At 37.9% G+C, this 23858-nt stretch overlaps 1 protein-coding gene across 3 annotated transcripts in view; it reads left to right on the top strand.

The window, feature by feature from the left end:
• The first annotated feature begins 1985 nt into the window (after window positions 1–1985).
• iffo2b (intermediate filament family orphan 2b) overlaps window positions 1986–23858 on the top strand; it is a 38094-nt gene continuing 16221 nt past the window's right edge. For 2 of the 3 annotated variants that reach the window (XM_082155898.1, XM_082155897.1), the window contains exons 1-2: window positions 1986–2888; window positions 23091–23151. In XM_082155898.1, coding sequence (XP_082012024.1) covers window positions 2413–2888; window positions 23091–23151 — 537 coding nt within the window. In that variant the 5' untranslated portion in view covers window positions 1986–2412. The remainder of the gene's footprint in view (window positions 2889–23090; window positions 23152–23858) is intronic. The other variant, XM_082155899.1, reaches the window with a different exon arrangement.

Here is a 23858-nt window from a genome sequence, read left to right as displayed (position 1 = left end):
AGGGGTGTCCTAAAGTTAAAGTTGCACTTAACTAGGCTACTAAAATATTATTTGTAGTTTTTTTTTTTTTTACTCAAGTATTACTTTTATAGGGCAAGATATCCTCTGTTTCTTGAAATTAATTAAATTAAATGTTTTTTTGTTTTTTGTTTTTTCACTTAAGAACTACTTAAAAATGTAAAATTCTGGCACTGCACCCATACTTTAACTTAAATATAATTTCTGTATTTTTCATTTCCTTGTTCACAACAAAACAAAATCAGCTGCTGTCAAACATGGCATTAAAGGACCGGATCTCAGGCTGATCATTTCAACACGTCATGAATACACCTTTTCCCCAGACGCCTAAAACTCATTAGTAACTGCCTTTTTTGTGATAGATTTATATGAGAAAAGATGGATTCACGTGGGCACTTAACACTTGAATGAAAGGATTTGTAGCAGACATGACTGCATTCCCAAAAACTCTGGTTTTGCATATTTGTACTGTCTATTCAGAACAATTGCAAAAATTGCATATGATCCTCATAAGTCCATGGGTGTGTTTTCTGCACATGTTCAGATGGCCATCAAGCCAGGGCAGGTTTGAGGTGTAGATGCTTGTGTAATAATATATGATTCTGCTCATCAATCAGTCATTTGGTGAAATGAAAGCGCTCAAGCTTTGTGTTGCCACAACATGCAAAAGTGAAAAAGTCATCAACTCAACGCCTTCTTCTTCTTCTTCTGTGCTTCAGCTTAAAACTTTCTGACAGTGTTCACTTATGAGTTTGCCAAATGGCTAATTTAATGTCGAGTCTGTTTGGTTGTCAATATCATTAGTGATATGACTAATTAATCACAAATTTACTGAACTGATTATGTTGTTGCAATGAGCAAGACGTAAAATGTTTATATATATATATATATATATATATATATGTGTGTGTGTGTGTGTGTGTGTGTGTGTGTGTGTGTGTGTGTGTGTGTGTGTGTGTGTGTGTGTGTGTGTGTGTGTGTGTGTGTGTGTGTGTGTGTGATATAGATATAGATATACACACACACACATTGATTGATTGATTATTATTGTCAGTCAATTAAACATTATCAACAATGTTGTACAATTTCTTTTTCAGGATTCGTTGATGAATAGAAATTAATACTTTTATCCAGCAAGAATGCATTAAATTGATCAAAAGTGACAGTAAAGACATTTCTAATGTTAAAAAAGCTTTCTATTTCAGATAAATGCTGTTATTTTGAGCTTTCTATTCATCAAAGATTGTACACAACTGTTTTCAACACTGATAATAATCCTAATGTTTCCTGAGCAGCAAATCATCAGCATATTAGAATGATTTCTGAAGGATCATGTGACACTGAAGACTGGAGTAATGATGCTGAAAATTTACAGGAGTAAATTACGTTTGACTGTATATTCACATAGAAAACATTTTAAATTGTAAAAAATATTTCACAATATGACTGTTTTTACTGTATTTTTTATCAAATAAATGCAGCCTTGGTGAGCGAAATAAAACTAGATAGATAGATAGATAGATAGATAGATAGATAGATAGATAGATAGATAGATAGATAGATAGATAGATAGATAGATAGATAGATAGATAGATAGATAGATAGATAGATAGACAGACAGACAGACAGACAGACAGACAGACAGACAGACAGATAGATAGATAGATAGATAGATAGATAGATAGATAGATAGATAGATAGATAGATAGATAGATAGATAGATAGATAGATAGACATTTAAATAACATAACATTTTTACATCATATACCATTTTTTTAAAGATAAGATTAGCAGGATGAGCGAAATCATTTTACATTTCAAAATATTTTTTTTTCATAAAGTCCTGCACTCCGTCCTGTGTGCGCGAGTGCGCGCCTGCGCGTCGCGGGTGTGTGTGTGTGTGTGTGTGTGTGTGTGTGTGTGTGTGTGTGTGTGTGTGTGTGTGTGTGTGTGTGGCGCTGGTGAGGGCGGAGAGTCCGCTGCGGATCTCCTTCTTTTAGGAGTCTGAAACTCGATCCCGTCGCGCCGGTCGCTATAAAACAGTCGCGCGATCACGGAGTCGACCGGAAGAGTCTGTGTGAATAACATCAGTGTGATCGGAGACTTTGGAGTTCATTCTTGCGTTATTATCACTGAGATGAGTCGCAGATCTCCAGATGTCCCGGAGTTTCAGAAATGAGCTGACATACACACAGCGTGCTCCGATATTCCTCCCCGTTTCCATGGAGAACATGACGCGTCCTGGAAGGATAGACAGATAATGACTGCATTGCTTGTTTCTGCTCGATCGATGAGGGGTTTTTACGCATGAGAAGAACTGCATGGACACAACAGTTTCAGAGAGAATCTGAAGGATTTGAATTGAGGTAAAGCGCACTGGTTCTGTATGAAAGCATGAGTTCCCTGTTGTTTGGAGAGGGGTTTCTGGGCGGTGTGGTGAGCGGTGCGCCATCGGACGCGGTGCCCAGAGCTCTGCGCAACGACCTGGGATCCAACATACATGTGCTCAAGACCCTCAACCTGAGGTTCCGCTGCTTCCTCGCCAAAGTCCATGAGCTGGAGAGAAGGAACAAACTCCTGGAGAGCCAGCTGAAGCAAGCCTCCAGTCAGCCGAGGTATCCGGGCTTCTCCTTCACGCGTGAGGTGGCCGTTCAGACTGACTCTCTGGAGTCCAGACTTCCAGGCACCATCTGGAGTTACACGCACATTCTGAGACATGGGGAGCGCGTGAAGACTGTGCAGGGACCCGGGGTCTCCTGGACCCATCCGGACGGGGTCGGGGTCCAAATCGACACCATCACCCCAGAACTAAGAGCCTTGTATAACGTCCTGGCCAAAGTCAAGCGGGAGAGGGATGAGTACAAGAGAAAGTGAGTATACTGTGTTAACTGCATCATTTACTGATGCTTTGCTTGAGTTGTGTGTTTGGGACAGTTCTGTAGGCCTGACTGAGCCTGCTGGTCAACGACTGATTCATTGCAGCAGAATTTCTTGGCAGGTGAACAGCATATATTGAAGGGCCCAGATTGTATGCAGGACAGCTGGACAGAGTCCAGACAGGACAAATGATGTTGGTGTGTTTATATGGGAAATATTTCTGAGAAATGATTCATTAGCACTTTCATTGAGGATATATGCAATGGACTGAGTTCTTTAAAGATGCAATCACATATTTTTTGCATTGCATGTGATTATTAGGATGATCTTGTGAAGGCAGACAGAGACTTGACTGCTCTGGTGAGGTTCAGCACGTTTGTTTTTCCATCTGTTCCGACAGCAGTGATTACTATTATATAGTCACCTCTAAATATACCAGTTTTTCTGGCAATGCTCAGCAGCGAAAGTCCTCCAGTCCTCCTGCAAATTGTGCAGCTGTCTTCAGAAATATGATACGAGAACCTCTTTGTTACAGTTGCCCAGTGATTTAGTTCATTGTTTCATTCATTCCACTGGGGTGCACAGGAATCCAGAGACTTGATGGTTGTGAATCTCTCAAAACATTTCAAGATGATGTCTGACTGTCAGAATAAAAAATTATTGCATACTGACAATAAGGCATAATTTTATGACCATTATGATATATTGCACTGTGACATCATTTTCATGAAAATCTCATTACTGTAATACAAAAAAATTTAGTTATGATTGATTGAACACTATTGATAAAACAGAAAAATAATTGAAATAAATGGAATAGGATGCATTGCAGTAATGAGGTTCATTTTTTGCATTTATAGTAATGAAAAGTTGAGGGTAAAATGTGCTGAAACCTATGCTCCTAAATATATATATTTTTTTCCTTTGCTAAATATAATTTCCTATTTTGATCTAATGGTTTTGTAGTATAATATGAGACAGACATGATGAAAGAATTCATTATTTCCATGCAGCCTTTGTAAATGAGATTACAGCTGGATGTTGAATGGGTTTTTATTAATGCATGACTTCTGAATGACTTCAAACATTGTGACCTCAGAGGAGCCGCGTGAATATGAGTGTGTGTGTGTGTGTGTGTGTGTGTGTGTGTGTGTGTGTGTGTGTGTGTGTGTGTGTGTGCCCTCTTTGCCCAGGCATGTGCTGACTCACTAGTAAATACTGCTGCCTTATCCTTCAGAAAAGCCTCAACAATGAGCTCAAGATGAAGGCGAGTAAAGAGTGTGTATGAATCACATCCTGGTCCTCCTGCGAGTGATTCTCAAGCCCTGTTTAACACTGTTGCTGTTGTGGGCTCGTCTTTGTCTGCATGGCCATCGATTATGCCATCATGACGTCACACAGGGACCTCAACTGGGCCACAGACAAGTTAGGATATGAAATCGGACAATATCTTTGTTTTTTTGTTAGAGATTCATTGTATGTTCTACAGGAAGTTTACCAACCATTTAGGTAAAGATAAATGAAACTTCCTATAGTTATTATGCTATTTTAAAGGCTCCTGATTTTGTTTTGCAGGTCTCCTACAATAGGTTTATGCATCAAAGGCCAAAAAACACTTTCATTTTCTCGTAATGTATTTTGCAGCATCAGCTCTTTTCTCACAGTGTCTGAAACGGTTCGATAAATGATTCGGTCTCTCTAAACCCCTCCTTTCCGTAAGCCTTCTCTTCTCTGATTGGTCAGATGGCCCAGTATGTTGTGATTGGGCTACTCTTCTCTGATTGGTCAAATATTCCAGTCTGTTGTGATTGGTTTACTCTGCTTTGATTGGTCAGATGGCCCAGTATGTTGTGATTGGTCTACTCGACTGTGATTGGTCAAATGGCACAGTCTGTTGTGATTGGTCTACTCTGCTCTGATTAGTCAAATGGCCCAGTATGTTGTGATTGGACTACTCTACTGTGATTGGTCAAATGGCACAGTCTGTTGTGATTGGTCTACTCTGCTCTGATTGGTCAAATGGCCCAGTATGTTGTGATTGGACTACTCTACTGTGATTGGTCAAATGGCACAGTCTGTTGTGATTGGTCTACTCTGCTCTGATTGGTCAAATGGCCCAGTATGTTGTGATTGGACTACTCTACTGTGATTGGTCCAATGGCACAGTCTGTTGTGATTGGTGATTGGAAACAAAATGCCATGAATTTCAGCTCCAGATCTTCTTTAGCACTTGATACACAGTGATCCGAATAGATGGCGTCAGTTTTCCATATCAGTTCCAGCACGAGTCCTCATCATTGTGAAGTGCATGCGAAGTGGATTCGCAGCGCTGAAAACAGCGACTTCTCAACATGTCGACAACACAAAACAAACTATTTGAGGGTCAAAGTAATAAGTTGACGTTGTTCGCGAGCAGCCAATGAAGACCACAGGTGACATTATGAACATTTGTACAAACCTTAAAAATGGCTAAAAGGTTGTTGTTTACTGGGTCTAGTAACACCCTATATACATACGAAAAACCAGATGCTCATGTGAGCCAATAATGGCAATAAATGCCTAGACTTGAGATATAATGATTTGAAATGCTCTCAGATTACATGTCCATTACAGCTAACCACTTATAGCGTTAGTTAATGACGCGCAGAGAATCGTTAGTTTGATCATTCCCTTCCATGTGAATTAGTACAATTAAAATAATTGTTCCTCTAAGTGCATAATTAATTGGCAACAAGCAGAACATGCTTATTAACACATGAAATGATGTGAATGATGATGCATTTGGTGTCAGAAGGCGATGCGCGTGTGTTTTCTGACGTTCTGATCGTATAGTGTGTGTTTATTTGAGCGTCTGTGTTAACAGGTTTCAGCGTTCACACTGTGCATGTAAGCTTACGTGTGTGTAGTTGTTCCTGCTGGAGATATCCGAGCCTCCACACTGCTCTTTAGTGCTGACTGAAGTTCATTGCATGTGAATCACTGGTGTACATTACACCACACACACACATCATTCGCTCAGTGTTTGGGAAGTGCAGATCCTACATGTCCATTTGCTCCGACAAATTCATTATGTTTAAGTCTGAACAAGTGATTCACATTTGAAGGCTTATTAACAATAGCTTAGCTATAATGCTCAAATATACACAATACAAACCACCTCCCAGATCTGAGCATGAGTGTATGTTTGTTAACTTGTGTGTTATCTAAATGAGTAGAGTTTGGATTCGAGGTTGCATTGAGTTTTTAATGCATCACTAAAATATATCATATATAAGGCCACTTTTTGTAATGTCTTTTACTGCTGTAATATGCCTAAATAATATATTTGCATTCTGAATATATTATGTACAGTATAGGGATTTTTCTAAGCAAATAGTGATGCATGCAATTATTTGCATCTACTTATTGGCATATTATAAAGTAAATTTGATTTTAAAATGTAGTCGTTTGATATTCCCATTCCAGAGCATCATGATTGAATTTGATGATCTCTGTGAAATTAGTTTCCTCTTGGTTTTCTGTCTCATTAAAATACTGGCACTTCTGGTTATGTAATACTATTATGATTGTGAACTTAGAAAAGTAATAGCACATGCAAAATTTAAGGTGTATTTCCCTCTGAAGTTGAATACTTAGTGAAATTAATATGAGCAATAGTGTAAATGATGTTTGGCTGCAAACACTGTTACTAATCAACAATATTTTGCTGGAACAAAAGCGAAACGCTTCTAAATATATTGGTTTTTATATACATTTCTCATAAAGAATGTGCTTGTTGAATGAGACTTGCACAATATTGCACCATTCAGAGAAAGAAGACGTTAGTGTCTTTGCCCTGCGTGAAAATCCATGTGCAATGATTGATCAAACCCGCTGAGTTTGTGAAGATTATTGATTTCCCAGACACTTCAGTGATATTTCTCTTCCGCTGCTCCACCGCTAAAACAGCCTTTTCTTTTTCATCAGTGCAGAAATGAAGAAATCATCGGGCTAGTTATAAAGTGAACTGACTGTTGTGTCTGTGACTTTAACTGGTATATCTACAGCTTCTCTTGTGAACAGCCAACATGCTGGATCGAGAGCACAGATTGATGGCTTTTGTGTCTCACTGCCGCACTCTGTGTGTGTGTGTGTGTGTGTGTGTGTGCGTGTGTGTGTGTGTGCGTGTGCGTGTGCGTGTGCGTGTGCGTGTGTGTGTGTGTGTGTGTGATAAACTGCAGTCTGGTTCAACGTTCTGTCATGGCTTCTTATAAGGCTACTTATTTTTGTTGCTACATGACCTGCTTTTATCTAGCTAGCTTAGTAAAATAATTACTGAATTATGATTTACATCCAACAATAATAACATCTCTGCTGTCTCCGGGTTATCATGTCTAGTAGACACAGATTCAGCGGCTGCTGCACACCCACGTCCTCCTTCCCCACGTCCCCCGTCCCCGTCTCATGGTGCGTTCACACCGGACGCGAATAGCGCGTCAGGCGCGAGTGATTTCAATGTTAAGTCCACCACGCAAAGAGTCAAGACGCGTTGTAATTTCGTTTCAAACTTTTGTTTTCACGCGCGTCAATTTCGCTCTTGACGCGCGAATTAACACAAAGTGGTCAAGCGTACAACTAGACGCGGCAGGCGCGAATTTGACGCGCTATTCGCGTCCGGTGTGAACGCACAGTAGAGAGATATTAAAGTCGGCATGAAATCAAATTTGACAAATCTTCTTTTTATATGTAATATTGTAGTGTTTATTATAAATGATTTATCTGTGCACTTCATTATTTTTAAAAAATTAATTTACCCTTATAATCTTTAATCAAATACATTACCCTTCCCTCCCCCCTCGAAACGACCTCTCTTCTCTTTCGGTCACGTGCCATGGCGAAAGGGTGCGGCCAGAGCCGATGAGGGTGCGGCTATCGGTGTCTGTCTCGTTTTGAGCGTTTTGAGTCAAGTCAAGTTATCAGTCAAGTTCACCCTCGAGAGCATCTCGAAGAGTCCGAATGGTAGGCTATCTATCTTATCTAAATCTAGTTATTTACTTATCGGACACGTCGAGATGCTCTCGACGGTGAACTTGACTGATGACTTGACTCATCTTGGTTCGCGGGAGGCTCATATAAATATGGGCTGATTCCTGCCTGAAAATGTAGCTGCTCGTCCTCGTTCTCGTCGCCGGGCTCCTCAATAAAAAAATCCTTCATGGGAGAGTAACGGTGGGGAGTCCGGTGGAGAGAAATCCTCCACAACTGAATGTAAACTGGCATTCAAATCTGCCTCCATTTTGTTTGCAACGCCCAACCTCCAACGATCCAATCAATTCCCGAAGGACGAAATCAAGCCCCGCCCTACATTTTTTTTCTAATTTCAGAAGCCGTTTCACTCGGATATACGTCACAACAAGGAAAAAAATGACAATCTCAACTTCCGTTTCATGCCGACTTTAAATGTTGGGATCAGCATGCCGACATGTTACTCTCTCTCTCTCTCTCTCTCTCTCTCTCTCTCTCTCTCTCTCTCTCTCTCTCTCTCTCTCTCTATAGTCTTACTGTGTACATTATGCAGATGTGCTGTAAACATGTAATCCCCACTGACCTGCTATATTTGCTGAAATGTGCAGTATGGATCCACTGCGTGACACACTGTATCCCACAATGCAGTTCACTTGACCTGACCTTCCATTTCCAGTGTGATGAATGAACTGGAAGTGATTTCACTCATTGTTTGATTGAACTGCTAGTCATTTTTATACCAAAAATTCAATATCAAAATGCAATAAAACCATATATTTTTTAAGATGATGATTGGGTATACATGCTACCATTCAAAACGTTGGGGTCAGTACGATTGTTTTTTAAGAAATGCTTTCATTTATTCAGCGAGGGCGCATTAAATTGATCAAAGGTGACAGTAAAGACATTTTTAATGTTACAAAAGATTTAAAATAAATGCTGAATCCTGAATAAAAAAATAAAAAAATTATCATGGTTTACACCCCAATCACCTTTCTCAAAACTGAGAAGATGAAACGGCTGGTCTGAGAGAGTCCTCCATCCCTCATGAATAATTGAATCGCAGCTGGATTTAGCTTCAGTGCTGTGGATCAATGCAGGAGCCCTGAGCTTTCATTTCTGGACACTTTTCTTCCTCTGCTCTTTTAAAAATTAAAGCTCTAATTATCCGAACGCAGTGAGCGGCTTCTCCTGAGGGACGTTATTACTATAAACTATTACAGAACCAATTTACCTGGTCATTGCAAATATTAGTCTTTAGTGAATCTATCTATCTATCTATCTATCTATCTATCTATCTATCTATCTATCTATCTATCTATCTATCTATCTATCTATCTATCTATCTATCTATCTATCTATCTATCTATCTGCTAACCTTCCGTACCCATCTATCCATCCGTCTATCTATCTATCTATCTATCTATCTATCTATCTATCTATCTATCTATCTATCTATCTATCTATCTATCTATCCCAATCACCTGCTAACCTTCCGTACCCATCCATCCATCCATCCATCCATCTATCTATCTATCTATCTATCTATCTATCTATCTATCTATCTCTCTATCTCTCTGTCTGTCTGTCTGTCTGTCTGTCTGTCTGTCTATCTATCTATCTATCTATCTATCTATCTATCTATCTATCTATCTATCTATCTATCTATCTATCTATCTATCTATCTATCTGTCTGTCTGTCTGTCTGTCTGTCTGTCTATCTATCTGCTAACGTTCCGTACCCATCCATCCATCCATCCACCCATGGGCAGAGTGAGATGTAGTCATGTTTCAGGGATGGTCAGCAGATTAAAAGAGCATTAAAGTTTGACAGACGGCTCGTAGTGTTTCCGTCAGAGGTTAGATATCTCGATGCGTGTCCATCTCATGCTGATGGAATGAGTGTGTGAAGAGGTTTAGGGTGGACCGTTCTCTGATTCAGACGGGCTGATCTCCGCCAGGCTCGCACACGTCCAACATGTTGTCATCCGTGACGTGTTGTTCCCTGAGATTTATGAGCAGCTTTGTAATGAAATGAATGATTCTGATCTCTTTTGTGGATGCATAATTTTAAGGTATTAACACATTAATATAGAAAGCGTTTAGAATATTATGCAATGGCTTTGAAAATACCATATTCAAGCAGACTGGATGGTAACTAATAAATATTATCTAAGAACACACATTTCAATTTCAACATTTTATACATATAATAATCAGGGTTTGAAATGAATCTTTAACATGTTGTAGATTAATGGACAGGCTGTTAATTCATAAAGTGATCAGAACAAAAGTCAGCGTGTTAATTTCAAACCCTGTTGATAATTACATATATTATTTGTATTAATATGCATGAGCTGTAACCATATTCACAATATCATGCTCTTGATTAGCTGGTAACACTTTATAATAAGTATAGTGTGATAAAGTGTTTACAAGTAATTAGCAAATAGATAATTAATCGTTTATAAACTGTAGTTATTACAATAATAGACTATGTAGAAATAGTGAGTTCTTCATTCATTGTCACTGTAATTAACAAAGTGTTATCGTTTAGTTAGCTCATATGTAAAGAGTTAGATAATGCTTTGTTTACAACTTATTAACAGTAAATAGTTCTCACTTTAGATTAGGTCACGGAAAATATTAATTAAGTGCTTTAACCTTTATTAGACATTCATCGCATTATTATTAAGTGTTCATTAAAATCTTTACAAATACATTAAGCTCCAAAGTTAAACATAACCACTTAAAAATAAATGGAAAGAATGAAACATGGAATAAAACATGGAAACCCTTTGTGTGTGTGTGTGTGTGTGTGTGTGTGTGTGTGTGTGTGTGTGTGTGTGTGTGTGTGTGTGTGTGTGTGTGTGTGTGTGTGTGTGTGTTAAATGTATTTGTAAACATTTTAATGAACACTGAATATGAATGCAATGAATGTCTAATAAAGGTTGGTTTAAAGCACTTAATTAATGTGATTTCCCATCTTGATTTCCCAACTATTTACTATTAATAATTTGTAAACAAAGCATTATCTACAGTAACTCTTCACATGGCGAATCAAACAACAATTTGTTAATTACAGTGACAATGAATAAAGATCTGACTATTTGTATTTAGTCTATTAATGTAAAACTACAGTTTATAAACTATTGATTAACTTTAAACTATGATTTGTAAGTATTTTATTACACTATACTTATTATAAAGTGTTACAGATTAGCTTTTTTACTAAAAATGAATCACAACTGTGCAAATATCAAAGCATTTGCTGCACAATAATAACAGGGCACTTTAGTTTAAAGCCTTTTTGCTCAATTCTGGGTGATTTAAAGATCTTTTTGTGAACTTTAATGCATTATCGCCCATTTGCAACTCTATAAAGAGAATTCGTTATTGGCACTGTTACTCTTGCACCGGTGACCGTTTTTTGGCACAATTGAGAAACCGTGGGTCAACTAGAGGATAAAGTTATCTTGTATTTTGGGTGTTGCTAAAGCTACCAAAACAAACCTTTATATCAAGTTATATCACAGTCCTATAAGTTATATCAGTCCTAACAAGCCTTGTGGTTTTTGGATCAAAAATAGGTTTTTCCACCTATGATGAGGAGTGGCAATGAATAATATCGCCCTGAGCGTCAGCAGTGCAAGTTATCACACAGGAACGACTTGTATTTAACTGTTCTTGGCTGCAATAACAAGCTATTAACATCAATTAAGTGTTCTTTCTCCAGAAGTTTTGATGGGAATTAACATGCAAAGTATTTTCTGGCCGCACCTTGTTGATGTTGAAGCCGTTGAGGTGTATTATGGTTGGGCGTGCGTTGAGATGTGGAGCGTGACAGCTCGCGCACATGAGATGACAGGGATATGAGATAATGAGTTTGTTTAGCGGGACGTCCCGGCACATTGCTGAACACGCTGGGTGCAGTGAGGCTATCCGGGGCCCGATAGGAGGCTGGATTAGTCGTGACGGCCCGTCATCCGGCATCATTAGAGCAAAACATCCTTAAAATGACATATTAAAATATATCAATATTGATATTATAATATATATAGCACATTGACCTAACAATATGCAAAAAGAAAATAACATGAATAAGAAAATTAATCACTTTGTGACACGAGTTTGTGCAAAAATACAGCTGCATTTTCTGCTTGATAAGCTTTTTTCTATTTATCTATATTAATATCCTTATATGCATGATTATTTAGGTCATTTGCATTGATAGTACTGCATTTTGAATACTTTTCTTTGAATACTTTTGAGCACATTTAGCCTAAGTTTGGTCTCTTTTTAAAGAAGACACTTGGGTAGATAATTGCTGACGTGAAAAAAGTTATAGACATTTGTTATTATTAAAAAATGCACAAAAATACTATTTTAAAATTGTATATGAAATATATATTTTGCAAAACATGGTCTACTTTAAAACTGTGAGAAAATCAAAGCTCAAATAAGGAGCTTTCCAGAAGATTTTGTTTGGCTGCAGTACCAAACGCTTCCACTAGATGAAATTCATCTCCTGTTCATTTCCAATGCGCTCATTTTTGACCATGAACAATTCAAGTGTGACTATATTTTTTTCAAGACCATTTAACCTTTTTGAATCATGTCCATGATTTATATATATGTTTTGTTCACACAGCAAGTGCCAAAATCTTTACCAAGTTTCGTACCATTCTGATGAAGTAAAAAATTCGTTAAAAAAACAAAACGTAACATTTTTCAGTCAAAAACGACCGAACAGTGCCTTTTTAAATTTTTTTATTTTTTTTATTATGTGCACCTATGTATGTAAAAAATCTGCATAAATAAAATTTACAAAAAAAAAAAGAAAAGAAAAAAAGACTGAACAGCACCAGACGGTTAAAAAAAAGACAAGTTCTTTAATAAGTCATGCTTCAACTTTGTTTCATAAGCAGTAGGAGTGAATTGAATTGAGCTATTGGTCCTAGTTATGCATGCTTATTCTGGTTAGTTGCATTGTTCTCCCTGCTGACCCAGTCTAGGGCTCTGAACGGTTACTGGTTCCCACTTCTGCTTCTCCAGCTGCTCAGAGACTTTATGACTGTGTCAGCTGTTGTATTAAATGTCCACACCTGTTTTCACACATGTCTGCTTACCTCAGTTTTCATCACTAAACCCACACGTGAGCCTCCAAATCCCTCATCATTTTGTGCCTCATGCCACAATTATCTTTTTTTTTTTAATCACACCCTAGTTTTTGGACTGAGCTTGTGCTGGGCGTCTTCTGCTCTCGGAGGCTTTTCACACTGCAGTTAACCCTGGGTTAATGTCTTTTTAAATCCCGTGTCAATAAAGCCACAAGAGGGTTTGCATAACAGTGATTTTACCACAGATAAGAGATGAGTTATGCATAATGGAAAGCTTATTAAATGTGTGTAAAACCACTGTTATGCATTGTTTCCAAGGATTTTTTTTTTTTATATTGGCAACAGTAATATGATTAGAGATCGATATTTAATAAATAGTTAATAAGTTGAAAAAATGCAAAGACATGTAAAATGCCCAGACATGCCCAGTGCACTTTTTGCACAAACTTAACAAATAAGCATCATTTTTTTTAAGCAAATTTTATTTACATAGAAATAATGATTTTTATACTGATGAAACTGTATAGTCTATCCATCACAGAAAACTTTCTGCATTTGTATATTTTTCATTTTGAATGATTTAAAAAAAAAATGTGCCGAAAATGTCAAAAATGACTGGAATTAATATCTTTGTGGGGACATTTGGTCCACAATGTAGGCTTTACCAGGACCACACACACACACACACACACACACACACACACACACACACACACACTCATCCACACTTAACCAGTTCTCAAGGGCCCGTTCAGACCCTGGTCTGTCCTCTGTGTGGCGTCCGGTCAGCCGTTACTGATACACTCAGAAATAATTTTGAAGTTATTTTCTCTCACTCTATTTGCAGTGCAGTATTCAGGAAGAAGAGAGGCCTCATGGGAATATATGTATGTATGTATGAATGTATGTATGAATATGTGTGTGTGTGTGTGTGTGTGTGTGTGTGTGTGTGTGTGTGTGTGTGTGTACTTGTACAACTATCTTTGTGAGGACCAGTTTGAGTTTTAGACCATTGGAGTGAGGACAAAGAGAGTAAAGTGAGGACACATTTTGGCCGGTCCTGACTTTCTGAGAGCCCTTTAAAGGCCTGTTTGAGGGTCAAGACTTGGTTTTAGGGATAAGGTTATAATCAGGTTAAGGGTCGGTTTAGGGTCAGGGTTCAGGTTAGGCACTTAGTTGTGATGGGTAAGGTTAGGGTAAGCGGCTAGAGATTGCATTGTGTCAATGAATGTCCTCATAAAGATAGATGTACAAGAACGAGAGTGTGTGTGTGTGTTTGTCATACTTCAACTTTCTGTTTCAGGAAGTATGGTAACACGGGAGTGAATTTAATTGAGCGAATTGAGTTGCAACATCCTCTCTGAACATGTTTGTACTGCATGATTTATGTGGAATAATACAGTAGGTTACGTAGGACGAGTCTTATGGACGCTGTATTGCCCCTGATCTATCAGGATTTCAGTGTTTCTTTTTCCAGTGCAATTTAATGAAGTGTGGCGTAAACAGCATTCTCCACAATTATGTAAATGTTCTTTGGTTTTGCAACTGAATTTCCCTTTTTTAATAGCTTTCGATAATTATTTGGATGCACTTCAAGGAACATGTGTGTCGCAGCCAGGGAATCTCAAGGTTTCTGCCTCGACCTGCCCTAACTCTGGCACTCACCAGGATTCTTCTAAACAGGTCTAGTGCAAATAATTGTTGTGCTTGTTAAAGCAAGCTTCCCAATTATTACGCTCATGTTCCTTAAACCCTTTATCCTAAGCATTAAACTTTGGCATGTGACTTGCCCACACTTAATTTGAATACATTTTAAAAGATTAATCAAATTGTTTTATTTTGATTAACACCATTGATCATAAATATGCTTTAAATCATAAGAATCCAGAAAATTAAGACAACACAGAATTTCAGAAAAAATAAAAGCACGTTTCATATTGCCCTAATATTGTTGAAAATGCAATAAATTATTACATTTATTAATCTCAGGTTAATTGAATTATTACATTTTTACAGTTTGAAGAATTCAATTGATTTAGACATCCTTTTAGATTATAACATTTTAGATTAACCTTTTAAAATGGGATCCAGAATGAAAAAAGAAAAACATGAAATTTCGGAAAAAATAAACAGGATTTAATCAAGCCCTAAATATGAGATAGATTCACTCTCAGAGGAAATATCTGCTCACCACATGCAATAAACTCACATGGTGAAGAAGATGTTGCAGGCTGTAAAACGGGAGGACCAGAGAACGTGCCAGGGAAAGAGTATTAGTGATAAATCACGGCGCGCGCGCGCGCGCGTGTGTGTGTGTGTGTGTGTGTGTGTGTGTGTGTGTGTGTGTGTGTGTGTGTGTGTGTGTGTGATTTATGAGTTTGATTATGGTCAGGCTGCTGTCCGCTCACACACACTGAATGAGCACAGAAAGAGGTGTTCCTTCTCTCCGGAGGATCTCAGGTTAATCATAGACTCATAAACTCTACGAACAAACAAATCGCTGATTTCCTGCATTTGCTGTTTTATTTCTGCACATGCAGCAGTATTTCAGCTAAGATGAATCACTGGTCAACACACCTTTGAATAGATTGAGACAAGTACAATAAATTGTCACAGAAAAAAAAAAATGTCGGGGAACAGGTTTCAGTCCTTCAAGCGTTTAAGCTGCACGCGATGTGCTCACAGCCAATGATTTTAACAGTAAAAGACTGTAAAAATGCCACAGTGAAAAACTGTTAATTGTTTAAAGGAACCGTATGTAAGATTGTGGCCAAAACTGGTACTGCAATCACTTTCAAATGACTGTAGAGCGGTGTATCCCCTCCCCCTCCCCCTGACTCGAGGTTGCCAGATAGTCTGCAGGATCCAGCAGGAACGTCGGCTGCTACAAGGAGATTCCAATGGCAAGTGACGAGTCCTACACAGTACGTTTTTTTTCGGACTTTGTCACAACGTATTTTGGATTCATAACGAGGTCTTTTAGGTTTCGTAACGTTAGACATTTTTTATCCGACACGTTTGTAGCTGCAGCTGTGGTAACTAGAGCAGAGCTGGCAACCCGGATGCCGAAACACTACTGACTTCGTGATTGGTAGATAGGTGGAGGGCGGAGCATCAGGCCAAAACACAACATGACAACATCAACATCAGTTGAGGGGCTGCAACTTCACTTTTAAATGACAATATCCTGGCCGGACTACTGTTGTCAGTGATATAAGTATTTGAAATGAACATGATTTCTTAATGTCTAGTGACATATCAGGGCCATTTTATGATTAATTGAAATACATTTCTTACATATGGTTCCTTTAACAGAAAGTTTCCTTACTATTTAGTCAGTAAAAACTGTGATAGATCTAATGGTATATTTAATGTAATTTTACTGTAAAATACCATTAAATTTAAAGTCATTGTATAATTTACAGTGAAAAAACGTAATTTGACATTCCCACAATTCCCTGCGTGACACTTCACATTTGATGTATTATTGTTGAAATAACTATGTTTCGTCATAGTTTTCTTTCTCTAATCAGTTATGTACATTAGGGTTTTATGTTACATTTAATGTTGTTAAATTAATGTTTATTGTATTTTTCAAATTTCATGTGTGTTACCGTGATGGTGTTTCATGTTTGTATGAATGACACTGTGCAGCTTATATATATATATATATTAGTATTAAGTTTCTTGTGGAAGAACTGCTTGTGATGAGCTTTGATTGATCATGTGACTCTCATTACTGCTGTGATTGTTGGTTGTCAGTGTATTACAATGGTACAAAACAGATATTAATACTTTAATAGGTCGGTAAATTAACATTATATCAGATAATGAAATACGGTTTATTACTGTAAATTTTAAGTCTGTAAAACCTAAAATGTTGCTACCGTATTTTTTACGGTTATTTTCTGGTAACCACAGCTGGCAGTTTTTTACCGTATATTTTTTTTTACAGTGTATATAATAAACAGCAGACCCATAACAAATGACTTTCATAGCCAGGAGACCTTCATTACTGTATGCAAACAGCTGGCCGTAAACATTTTCCCTCTCATGAACAAGATATTAACATATCCCTCTGGAATAGTCAGTCCTCCTTGGATGAGTTTGGCCATGCATATTTACCCCTCTATTTTCACTTCCCAACAAAGACAAGAAGCTTTTTAGAGCTAATGCATCAAATAAAGACTAAAAGATGCAGTATCTGCTTTATCTGTGCATTTCATCATTCTCGAGCTCCTGTAGGGAATGATGGGAAATGTTCGGTCACACGAGTCCGTCTTCTCATCAGCTGGCTAAATGAGTGGTATTTTCTGGCTGGTTTTGGCTCTGACAACATTCACATTTACAACCAATTTGAAATTTCATTCATTCGAGCACTACTTGTATTCCCCAGCTAGGTCATCAGTCAGTAAGTGATGATGTTCCGACAGCAATGAGATTAACTGAGGTGTTTTTGTGACTCTGAATCATGTGTGCAGTGCATGATGGGACTCATAAGGCATGCGGTCAGTAGCCAGATGTCTGTGCGATGACTTTGTCACACGAGGTTTCTCATCTGTTGCCGTCTGTCCTTGTAAGGTCTATATTAGCCTGTCACGTCCTTATGGGGTTTGTCCGGGAATGAACTAGTTCTCTTATTGCTGTCATTCCTGTCTGACTCTGTCCAGATGAGATTAGGTTCAGTGTTGACTGGATTCAAATCATTCCTCACTAGTTGCTCTAGATATAATTGTGGGTTTAGGTGAAGTGAAAGTGAATAACCATTGTGTTATAGACGCTGGCTGATTGTCGCTCCTTTATGTTGAGTTAAACCTTTCGTTTATATAAAGGCCTGGCAAAACCATAATTTGCTCCTTGCTGCTGTTGGTCGTTAGGGGGCGGGGCATGCGTATTTCAGGAAGCAGTTTATTGGACAAGCATTTGTACACGCCCCTGAGTGGCAGATGATGTCATCATTGTTTTGGGTCTGTGATTAGACGTTAAAGACTGCACACCACGGCTGCAATTATTTGATCAAAAATACAGTAAAAACAGTAATATTGTGAAATATTATTACAATTCAAAATAACTGTTTTCTATTGTAATATATTTTAAAATGTAATTTATTTCTGTGATCAAAGCTGAATGAAAAAAATTCAGGATTCTTTGATGAATAGAAAAGCATTTATTTGAAATAGAAATCTTTTGTGACATTATAAATGTATTTACTGTCACTTTTGTTAAATTGAATGTGTCCTTGCTGAATAAAATTATTATTTATATATCATATAATATATATCAGCTGATAGTTAAGTTTGTTAAATGTACTATCGTATAGATGACTTCAAAGTCGACAGACATGGACTAGAAATCACAAAACTAATTTTGAAGATCAGATACCTCATATAATGAGTCATATCTTGAACCTATTTTTGCTGCTGCAACACTGCAGTTTCTGTCCATGGGGAAAATAAAGATTTGCATGAATATAAACTGATATTAATACATATCCAATATCTCAGTGAAAAATGCTTGCATCTCATAGTTCATGCTTTAATATCTCTTCATATAGTATATATTGTTGATTACTTATATATTCTAATGACAGTAAGACTCTCTTCACCCTGTAAAGCGTCCAGACTGTCTGTTGTGATCAGATCGTGTCCTTCTGTCCTCTGCATCGGTGGTGACGCCACCCTGCCTCCAGCAGGAAGTGATGCGCTGTGCTGTGCTGTGATTGGCTGATGCGGATGATGAACTCCAGTGACCTGCAGAGCTCTGCACCAGCGTGATTCACACACCAGCACTTTAGGAACAGCGTTCGATCACCATCAGTCCAGCCATAGTCTCCCACGCTCCAATCAGACACACACACACACACACAGAGGGAGAGAGAGAGAGAGAGAGAGAGAGAGAGAGAGAGAGAGAGAGAGAGAGAGAGAGAGAATACAGTGACCAGCGGGAGATCAAATAATCTTACTGTATGGAAGGTTCGCAGGTTATTGGGTTAGATAGATAGATAGATAGATAGATAGATAGATAGATAGATAGATAGATAGATGATAGATAGATAGATAGATAGATAGATAGATAGATAGATAGATAGATAGATAGATAGACAGATGATAGATAGATAGATGATAGACAGACAGACAGACAGATAGATAGACAGATGATAGATAGATAGATAGATAGATAGATAGATAGATAGATAGATAGATAGATAGATAGATAGATAGATAGATAGATATCTTAATTCAATTCATATCAATTTAATGCATCTGAACAATCTTACTGATACTGAGCCAAACTTTTGAATGCCACTGTAAATAATAGTTCAGTGTTTGTAGTTTGCAGCAGTGAATGTGTGTGTGAACTTTTAAGGAGACGAACAACCCATTTTCAAGAGGTTTCCCCGGTTTAAAGTGTGTGTTTTCTTCCACAGTTTCTGTGGCAACACTAAAGCAAAGGTCGACAGTGTATGTTTTGGGAAGGCAAGTGTTTAGCTGAAGTGTCTTACTTTGTGTTTTATGTGCGTTTGAGAGCACGTGTGTGTGTGTCTAGAGCAGTCTCCAGTTCAGTCACTTGAGATTATCAAGTGCCCTAATTAGTATGCTGACATCATGGGGTCTGTGTCCTTTATAGACGTGTGTCTCATTCAGCGTCACATTCATGAGGAGGGAAGTGTTTACTTCCCCGTAGTGACCATGATGCCGGCCGAGTGTTAACCTCAGCACTGAATGTGCTCAAGGCTCAACGCTGTGTTTTCGTGGTGATCTCAAGCGTTGCTGCAGCAACAGGGAGCGATGCCTCAGAAATGATTTGATTCCCTGTCGAAAGAAGCCCTCCGGCGTGCAAAGTCCTTCTGCATTCTGTTTACAAGTTTGATTAACTGCCTTTTTACAGCTGTCAATCATAATTTGCAGGCTGTAAGCAGAAGATGCATGTATGTAAGTAATGCTTTTAGTGCTTCAGAAGCGGTTCTCGGCGTTGTGGTTTCATGTTTCCTGGTTTTAATTTACTTTGCAGGATGCTATAAACCAAACAGGGACCACATAATGAAATAATGTCATGTTTTATTCTATACTTACTCTATACTATGCAAAACCAAAGATATTTATTGTTAATATTATCAATATTATTAATAATCCTTGTAACACAATTATTAACATATATATTCATATATTACAGATCAAAAGTTTATTGGCGGTAATATGATTTCTTCAGTGAATTTGAAATAAGTCTCTTTTGCTGCATTTATTTGATCAAACATACAGTAAAAACTACCCTGGAAATCCAGAGTTCTCGCGAGAGCACAAGTTGAATTTGCTCAGCGAGTTACTCTGGTGTCGAGTAATGATGCTCATTAAATATTCCCCTCGATCTGAGCTGCACCAATCACATCGGGTTATCTGATATAGGCGGGCCAGAGGCGAGCTAAAGATGACGCCAGCGCTGCGATGGCGAAGTCATTAGTAAACATTGCAAGATGGCTATGGATGAACACCAGTTGTTTGAAACGGCTTTGGCCGCTACAATGAACGAGTTAGACTTGGCTTTTTATCTAAAAAAACTAATTTTGTTAGTTATATATTGGGGATATTTTGGGGATATTTAATTTAATTTTATCAATCAATAAATTCCTCTTGAAACAAACTTTGTTGTATTATTTTAATTTAATACTGTGAAGCTGCTTTGATACAATCTGTATTGTGAAAAGTGCTATACAAATAAACTTGACTTGACTTGACTTGACTTGACTTAAAAGAGGAACAGAAGACGCCGCTCGAATCCTTCCTTTGCAAGAAGGGCGTTTTTGCTGTTTTGCTGACCGGATACGGCAAGAGTCTAATCTACCAGTTAGCTCCGCTGGTAGCTAAGCGTATGGGGTTTATTGTTGTGATTGGTCGTAGTGTTATTAAATTGCGTGCAGTGAGATTTTCAAATGCATGCTTGGTGCCGCCCCTCGAGCTGGCCGAGTTTCATTAGTCGACGCCTGACCATTCATCTTTTAGATTTAGGTCGGGATTTCCAGGCTAAGTAAAAACAGTAATACTGTGAAATATAATTAGAATTTAAAATAGCTGTTTTCTATGTGAATATATATTAAACTGCAATTTATTCCTGTGATCAAAGCTGAATTTTCAGCATCATTACTCCAGTCTTCAGAAATCATTCTAATATGATGATTTTCTACTCAAGAAACATTCATTATCTATGTTGAAAACAGCTTCACATTTTTGTGGAAACCATTATATATATTTTTCAGTATTCTTTGATGAATAGAAATAAATAAATATAAATGTTTAAAAAAAAAAATTACATTATAAAGTCTTTTTGATCAGTTTAATGCATCCTTGTCTTTAAGATACATTAAATATTATATATTTATAATATGAATATTTCAATCATGACAAGTCTCAAAATAGTTTTAGCATGTTACTGAATATGGCAACGTAAATTTATTTGCTACTGCTAACAGATACACAGACACGCTGCTGTGAGCATGTAAGATATACAGCGGCTTCATGAATACACATACATAAATGCCGTAGCAGATCTAGGCAGGAGGAGCTGGGGAGGTGGAGGCTTCGAACACTGAACCAGACTATTCAAATATTAAGCAAGCAATCTCATTGGCTGCAGGATCAGCAGAGGCCAATCAGCTTGTGCCATGTGGTAATCATGTGACTGTTAACAGATTACATGTAAAGGACCGATAAGCCTGAGCCCTCATGACTGAACTAGATATGTAATATTTCTAATGGCATCCAGTTAATGTTTTCAGTGTTTCAGTGATCATCTGTAACATGAATAAGTTCAAAATCTATAAAGAATGATTCACATTCATCCGCCCTTCGGTCAGTCTGTGCTGGTTTTCCACTGTCAGTATCGGGTTACAGAGCGGCAGGGGTGGGCGCACAGACCACAGACGCCGGCTGACCCCGGTCGAGGGGTTTACTGGAGGATTCCTGAGCTGAAGGATCAATCACACTGAAATGGAGATGATGAGCACCTGTGTTTATAATCAGAGATGAATGGCTATCACTGAATGGGCAGGACTGCTTTGAACTTGAATGCAACAAAGATACTTGCATTATTGCAAAAACACAAACGGGATCCAACCAATCCAAGACTTTAAAGGATGTTGTTAGGTATAAGATCTAATCTAGCTTTCTAATAAACCTGGCATTGTAAACTATGAATATAACTGGCTCTGTGGCTTTGAATTACTTATATTTCTCTGTTTTAAATCGCTTTGGTTAAAAGCATTGGCTAATGCATAAATGTAACTGTAACATGAAGCATGATAATTGATGTTGTCACAGGTTTAGATATATTGCCATTGCCATTTTACCCTCTGGAGGCACATTCAGTGGGAGTTCTTCTCTATATCAGTGTCAGTGTTTCTGAACTCCTGAAACATTGTAGTCTTGAGTTTCTTCCGGGAACGAACACGTCACAATATTCCTCATTTAAATAATTCATACGCAGAATAAAGGGGCGGGGCCTGGTTGAGTTAGTAGTGTGTTAAACTGGCGGTTATGGAAAGGGGCGGGACATTTCCCAGACACACTCGAAGTGCTTGACCAATCACAACACACCGCTCCAGCTGACCAATCAGAGCACAGTGTGCTTTACAGAAGGAGGGGCTTCATAGAGACAGGAAGAAAACAGCGTTACTGACAGACGTGTAAGAGAGGAGCTGCAACAATAGGAAAATAATGTGTTTTTGAACATTTAAGCATGAAAACCTATTCTAGTAGAGCCCAAAAACAAAATCATTCTTTAAAAAAGAGCATTGCTTTGAGTCAGACCTTTTAATTTGTAATGAATTATCTGATCTTGTGGTTTGAGCCCATTAAGCTCCATTAAAAAAAAATTGAGATTAGCTTTTAATTCATTGGATTCTCCACAAAATGAGGCTTTGACATTGTTGCCACAACAGGAAAGTTGTCATAATATAAAATAATGGTATTGTTATGCACACTGTTTCCATGATATAAAATGACTCAAAGTGTGATATAAGATTTGATTCATGCCGCCCAGCCCCGTTATACTCATCAAAGGTGTGTCTGTGTGTTGCAGATGGGAAGAGGAGGTGTCGAGAAGAGAACAGATGGAGTCGATGGTGGAGACGCTGCAGGAGGTGAGATCACCTGTGGAGGAGCCGGCGAGACGCTCTCGCTGTGATACTAATTACATTTGCCGTTACATGACGTGTGTGTGTCACTTTACGAGCCTGAAATCTCGCATGAGTGCACAGTAACATACTGCCATTATACAGACAGACACTCTTTAAAACAGCATCTATGGTTCCATAAAAAACCTTTAACATCAGTGAAGTCTTTCTATTCCACAAAAGGTTCTTTAGTAGGAAACTGAAAAAGAAAATGGTTCTTTTATGAACTGTTGACTGAAAGGTTCTGTGGGGAACCAAAAACCAAAAACAAAAAAAACCTTTTGGACTCCCTTTATTTTTATGAATGTCTTAAACATGATTTTTTAGCACCACTAATTAAGTGTTTCCCCTAATAACAACCAGTGGAGACTTTTCTTGAAGTTTCCTTTTTCCCAGATATGAAAAAAAAAAAAAAAAATTCTGGCCAACATATAGAATTATACTAGATATATGATGTAAACCGCACAGCTTAAAAAATATTTTCCAAAGTCTAAATATATTTAGTTTAAGCCATTATTGGAAAACATACTTCACTTCAAGGGGCAAAAAACCCCCCAAAAATTCCAATCTTAAAATGCATTTTCAGTATTTTAAAATATAGGAAATATATTGAAGAAATATTTGAGATAATTCAACATACTTCAACAATACCTTTCTGTTCTAAAAAACACATT

Source organism: Leuciscus leuciscus (genome assembly GCF_965113295.1).
Source record: "Leuciscus leuciscus genome assembly, chromosome: 23".
NCBI lineage: Eukaryota > Metazoa > Chordata > Actinopteri > Cypriniformes > Leuciscidae > Leuciscus > Leuciscus leuciscus.
Note: the sequence above shows the minus strand (reverse complement) of the source record. Positions and strands in the feature narration are given on the sequence as shown.